The following is a 5,979-nucleotide window of genomic DNA, read 5'->3' on the forward strand; positions in this document are numbered from 1 at the left end:
ATTTAAAGTATCTTCGTCGGTAACCTATAATTGAACATGTTTAAAAGAAAAAAAATGTGTACACATTCTTATTTTTAAACGGAAATGTGAGTGATTTTCCATTGCCTTTTTTGGTGGATTTTTCTGTCGGGGTTACCATTCCTTAGCTGGTTGGTTTTAAGGCACCAGAAATTTGCTTTTTATTATCTCGGTATGTGCTGTGATCACACCGTTATGAGTGTGATCCCATTGCCCAGGTTCGCGACGTGGAAACTTACGAGTTGGACTAGTCAGTAGTGTTGCCGGTGGAGTGCAACTGGGCGTTCGCCGTATTTTATAGAATCACACCCTCCAGCAAGATATGACTCACTGCGACCCTACTGACAGTTCGAACCCCCAAATTTAAAGGTTTTTTTTTTTTTTTTTTTTTTTTTCTTGGTTGTGTTGCATTGTTTTTCCCTTGCTTATTATTTATCAAGGTGATATATTTGTGCTGTTTTTAGTGTTAGTGCTTTGTGTATGATTTTACGTGTGAGTGTTTGTGTACTGTCAATTAGTTTACAATCACATCAAAAGCACTAACACAAATACATGTGTCAGCGCCTCCGAATGCGACTATACTTGTTTGTGTTATGTATTTTGTTATTTGTGTTCGTTTTTATGTGCGTCATTTTGCGTGTTTGTGTTTTGTGTACCTATAACCTCTGTTTTCATGGGCTAGTTTCGCTTTCCGACATTCGTCCAAGTGTTAAGGTAACCATGAGAAACCTTAACAGGAAAGGGAAGTATCTGTGGAGAAATTTTGATTAGTTTACATTTTAATATTGTTATTATCACAGATTGTTATGACAAGTATAGAGTGCCAGACTCTTTACTTGTTCATGGGTCTTATTCTATCTATAATTACTTTAGCAAAGTTCACGAACATCCCGGAGAGTAACCTGTTTTGAAGTACCTGTGTAAAATCTTCAAATGGAACATTTAATCTGTTGCACTCTTTTTCGAAAGAAAATCGATCTATAGCAAACATGGGGCAGTGAAACAACAGATGATCTACGTTTTGCTCCGTCTGTGCGTCGCAAGGACAAGCCGGATTATCTTTCAATTTAAATCTGTGAAGATAAGAGAGTGTGGCTCCATGGCCCGTTAGAATTTGGGTTGACTCGAATGTTGGCGTGTTTGATTTTCTGAAGTTTTTGCACTCTTCTAGTGTCTTTAAAAAGTATTTGGTCCCAGAACCAGTGGTGCTGCTTTGGTATCGTTCTTCCCATTCTGTTAAAGTCAGACTTCTTAATTCTCTTTTGGCGTAACTAAGTGGAAATTCAGTGTAAAGCTTTGCGGTTTTTACGTGTAGAGCTGCGCTTTTAGCTAGTTCATCAGCTCTTTCATTTCCCGCAAGGCCATTATGGCCTCGAATCCACATAAATTTGCAATCGATGCCTTTGGACTTTAAGCTCCGAGATGAGTTTTGGATGTAGAAAACCATCGGATTGTCGGGAGCCCCGTCTTCAAGTGCTTGAACAGAGCTTCTAGAATCTGACAATAAGTTGACAGTCTTCCAGTTGCTCGTCTTGCTAGAGACCCAGTCTAAGGCTTTCATAATGGCGAAGAGTTCGGCTTGGAATACCGAGCAGTAGTCAGCCATGGGAAGCTTCTTACTGTGTACTTCTCCGTCATTATTAAACACGGCGAAAGCTGCTCCCACTTTTCCTTCAGTTTTACTTCCATCCGTGTATATATCGATTTCTTCGACGGGGAATTTGACTCTTGCGTACGAGTCTGGGTAACTGGTGATTTCACCTATTTGCTCGCTTGGATGCGGCAGTTCCGTGTACGCTATCCTTCCCTGGTATCTTTGATCATCTGGTATATTAGTGATGGTGAGATTCTTCTTCGTATTATAGATTTCTCCCAGCTCTTTAACTTTTAAGTCCAGTGGAATCAGTCCAGCTATTGCTTGTACAGATGTAAGGGAAGCCGTGCGGTATGCTTTGCATATTCTTATTCCCATAGATCTCTGTACTCTATTTAGTTTCGCCTGTATATTTTTCCTTTTTGCCGCTTCCGACCACACCGCCGCAGCATAAGTGATCATCGGTTCCACTACTCCAATGTAAATTGACCGCAATATTTCAGGATTGAGACCCCATGTTGGCTTGGCCATGAATATTAATTTCTTTGCGATTTTTGTCGCTTTTTTCGTTACTGAATCTACATGTTTACTCCAATTAAGATTCTCATCTAGTACCACTCCAAGGATTTTGCAGTCTGTTACGAAGTTAATTCTTTTTCCCTTCATGAAAAGGCAAGGTGCCTGCGCCTTTCTGCGCTTAGTTATGAAGAGAGCGTTAGTTTTTTCCTCTGAAAATATCAATTTGACTTTATCTCCCCATTCAGTGACCGAGGAGAGCGTTTCATTAGTAATACTCTCCAGAACGTTAATGTCTTTGTGTTTTATGACCAGTAGTACATCATCTGCAAATGCTTGTAAATGAACATTGCAGTGATATTCGTTTTGTAAAAGTTCGTCTAGGACGATATTCCAAAGCACCGGGCCGCAAGCAGATCCCTGTATGCAACCCTTATTGGAACCTTTCTTTGAGCTGGCTCCCGCGTATTTTATTTCTACCATCCTATCCGAAAGGTAGTCCTTGAACATGTTAAATATGTTCAAGGGGCAGTCAAGTCGCGCTAGTTGCCGGAGGATGTGAGGCCACCAGGCATTGTCAAACGCTCCCTTGATGTCAAGGGATATCACACACACGTGATAACCTTCCCTTGTTGCCGTCTTGATGCAAGTTACTGCGTCAAGCATGGCGTCCTCTGTACTCTTTTGTCGAGTAAAACCATATTGGCGAGGACTCAATTTATTATATTTGTTGAATTTCCATGATATTCTATTAATTAAAAGTTTTTCTAGGACTTTACCCAAGACTGGTAAGAGTCCAATGGGTCTATAAGAAGTGACATTGCCGTAGTCTTCTTTGCCCGGTTTGGGTATAACTTTTATTCTTGCTATTTTCCACAGTAGTGGAAAACAGCCAACTCTAAGGCAAGCGTTATATATGCTGACAAGAATTTCTGGATGGAGCTTGAACGCCATCTGGCAAATGTCTGCAGTGAAGTGATCACGACCCGGTGCTTTTCTGGAATCTAATTCTAAAAGTGTTTTTCTTATTTCTAGTTCGGTAAATAGTACATCATTATTTTTCAGAAGCGCTGCTTCTTTGTTTTGTCTAATCAAAAGTTGCTCGGCTGATTCTTGTGACGATGAGTCATCGGGAAAGAAATGTCTAAGAAGCTCGGTGGCCGACTCCTCCGCTGAGGTTGTTTGTTTATTTTGGAACTTTAGAGTTTCTGGGGGGCGATATTGCGTTGATTTGAGAATTCTTTGCACTGTTGACCACGTGGTTTCTTTCGATTGTGCCGAACAGAAATTTTTCCAGCTCTGGGTTTTGGTTGTCGCAACCAGATTTTTATATTCTTGTCTAATCTCCAGATAGGCTGGTAATGTGACATTTACTCTCCGGCTAGCGGCTGAGTTCACAAGTTTACGTTTAGCTATAGTCACGTCTTTTTTCATTTTAGTCAATTCCGTTGTCCACCATGGACATTTTTTGAGAGGCGCTGTTTTCATAGTGGGTATTGACGATCGACAAGTTTCAGAGATTGCGTCAGTGTAAAGGCTGACTTGTCTGTTTAGGACACTCTGTTCGTAATTGGAGTCGATATCTGTTTGGGATAGACCCTTTTCCTTTAATATCTTTGTTAGGGTTGTGCTGAATTTGTCCCAGTTTGCTTTGCATGTTTTGTACAGAAATGTTGTATCAGCGTTATCTTTAGTGAATAAATGAGTTTTTAATAACAAATCGAATGTTATTCCATTGTGGTCTGACAGTGCTGCTATTTCTCTATTAACCATCCATTTGTCGACTAGGCCGATCATGTTGGAGGTGCAAACCGTGATGTCTATGACGCTTTTTAATAATTTGCTGCCTCTTATGGTTTCAAAAGTAGGCAAGTTTCCTGTATTAACAATATGTAGTTGTTTTTGCGATATGAAGTCAACGACTTTATCGCCTCTTTTGTCGGTTCTATCGCTCCCCCACCAAATGCTCTTAGAATTTGCATCGGCACCGATTACGATTTTACATTGGCCTTTGTCTTCCGTTACTGCGTTGAATTTACTCAGGCTGGAGTCAATGTCTTCACTCGGTGAAAAGTAAAGAGAGCCGATTATTAGTGGTTGCGACTCCACCGTTGCTTCAATGAAAATATTGGCGTTATTGCTATATTTATCAAGTAAAATGCAGTTTTTAGAAAATTCCTGGTTAAATATTATTATGGCTGCCTTGACCGGGAAATTTAAGCCACTTTTTTGGAAAATCTTTCCTCCATACGTAGATTTGTTAATTTTACCCGTGCTTCCAACGTACGGTTCCTGTACTAAAGCGATGTCAAAATGTTGTTCAACCGCCTCTTTGAGAAACGATACGGTGGCAGATTCGCATCTTTGTAGATTAGCCTGAGCAACTTTAATGATACTAAATGGTTTACTGGCCATAGTCAACCATGTTCTTATACCTATTTATTTGCCTCTGGTGCGCCGGGCACTCTAATGACAGAGCTTTATGGTTCGTTGGAGTATTTGTTTTATACAATTTGTTGACCAAGATGCAGTTATTGCACTTGGTCGTGCTTCCCTTTTCTGTGCATTGGGCTGCGCGGTGTTCTCCACCACACTTCCAACACACTTCTTTATTTTTACAGTGAGCCACAGAATGTCCGTAGCTCATGCATTTCTGACAAGATATTAATGAAATATACTCTGCTACCCCAACTTTAGCGTAGCCGATATTGACTCTGCCCATCTCTACGAGACGGGTCCAAATTTGCGGTTGAACCGCAAGGACAGCACATTTACGGCTGTTATCTTTTTTAAATGGCAGAGTGAAAAGTACTGCTGCCTTACATTCTGCCGTTTGGTATGCAGAGCTGTCAAAGTCATTTTGATTAAAAAGGGCCTCAATGATTTGTTCTTTTGTGAGATCTGCGTCCACACCTTTTAAAATAACTTTAGGCCTAATTTTAGCACCATTTTGTACAATGAGCTCATTATTTTTTGCGATTTCGCTTGTAAGTTTTTTACATTGGTCCTCAGTGTCGCATTGAATAATAACTTTATTGTTGGCCGTCTTTTTTAGGGACCGAACTCCAACGCCTAATGTTACCACGTTGATGCTACTTTTAATGGTTTTTTCCAGGGCCTCGCTGGCTGTAGGCAGTTTTCCTTGGATGACTACTGTATGCCTTGTTTTAGGTTTTACAACTTGAGGCTCAATAGAAAGACCGCTTTCTGGCTTAGCATTGGTTGCTGCAATGTGAGCATAGCTTATGGCTGAGGATGCGGTAGCAGGCGATAATGAAGAGCTTTGGGGCATAGTAATCTGTGCTTTGAACGAGGTCAAGGCTTCACTATGCTTTATTTCTTGTACAAGAGCCTGCTCAGTATACAGAAGTTGTGCTTTAAGAGACTCTGCTTCAAAGCGAATTTTTGTCGCCGAAGCTTCAGCGGCAATAGCAGTATTTGCAAAAATTATAGCTTTGAGGCAGTCACGAATTTCTGCTTTAATGGAGCTTTTAATGTTTCCACTATTTGACAATGCGCGAATCGCTTGCTCTGCTTTTGATTTAATGGTATCTGTTGGCGAAAGTATCATGACGATTTCATGACTTTGCTCTTCGGGGCATTCTTCATCATCCGAAAATGCTTTTTTCGATGTTGAAGGAATCGGAGAGGGAGGAGAGAGTGGGCCTCCCGGCAAAGATCTGTCAGGAGGATCTTTTCGGGTTCTCCGTGGAGGGGTTCTAAGAACCATAAATTTAAAGGTTAAAACATACATAAAAGCAAGATGATTAGTATCGTGTTTCAGGCGCTAGGCTAGTGACAAAAAAAAATACTGTAAAATACTTGTATCACCACATTTAAGACGGTGGCCA

The 5,979-nt window shown here is 40.7% G+C and overlaps 1 protein-coding gene across 1 annotated transcript; it reads right to left on the reverse strand.

The window, feature by feature from the left end:
- Positions 1–850: 850 nt before the first annotated feature.
- LOC148271889 (uncharacterized) lies at positions 851–2,794 on the reverse strand. Its single transcript, XM_088240794.1, has one exon. The coding sequence runs from the start codon at positions 2,792–2,794 to the stop codon at positions 851–853; it is 1,944 nt and encodes a 647-aa protein (XP_088096920.1).
- Positions 2,795–5,979: the final 3,185 nt, after the last annotated feature.

This window comes from Micrasema longulum, unplaced genomic scaffold (genome assembly GCF_059751315.1).
Source record: "Micrasema longulum isolate JH-2025_06_02 unplaced genomic scaffold, ASM5975131v1 h1tg002602l, whole genome shotgun sequence".
Classification (NCBI taxonomy): domain Eukaryota; kingdom Metazoa; phylum Arthropoda; class Insecta; order Trichoptera; family Brachycentridae; genus Micrasema; species Micrasema longulum.

Excerpts from the sequence above, each read along its gene's own strand:
- LOC148271889 (XM_088240794.1), bottom strand. The coding sequence starts at position 2,794 with ATGCTTGACGCAGTAACTTGCATCAAGACGGCAACAAGGGAAGGTTAT.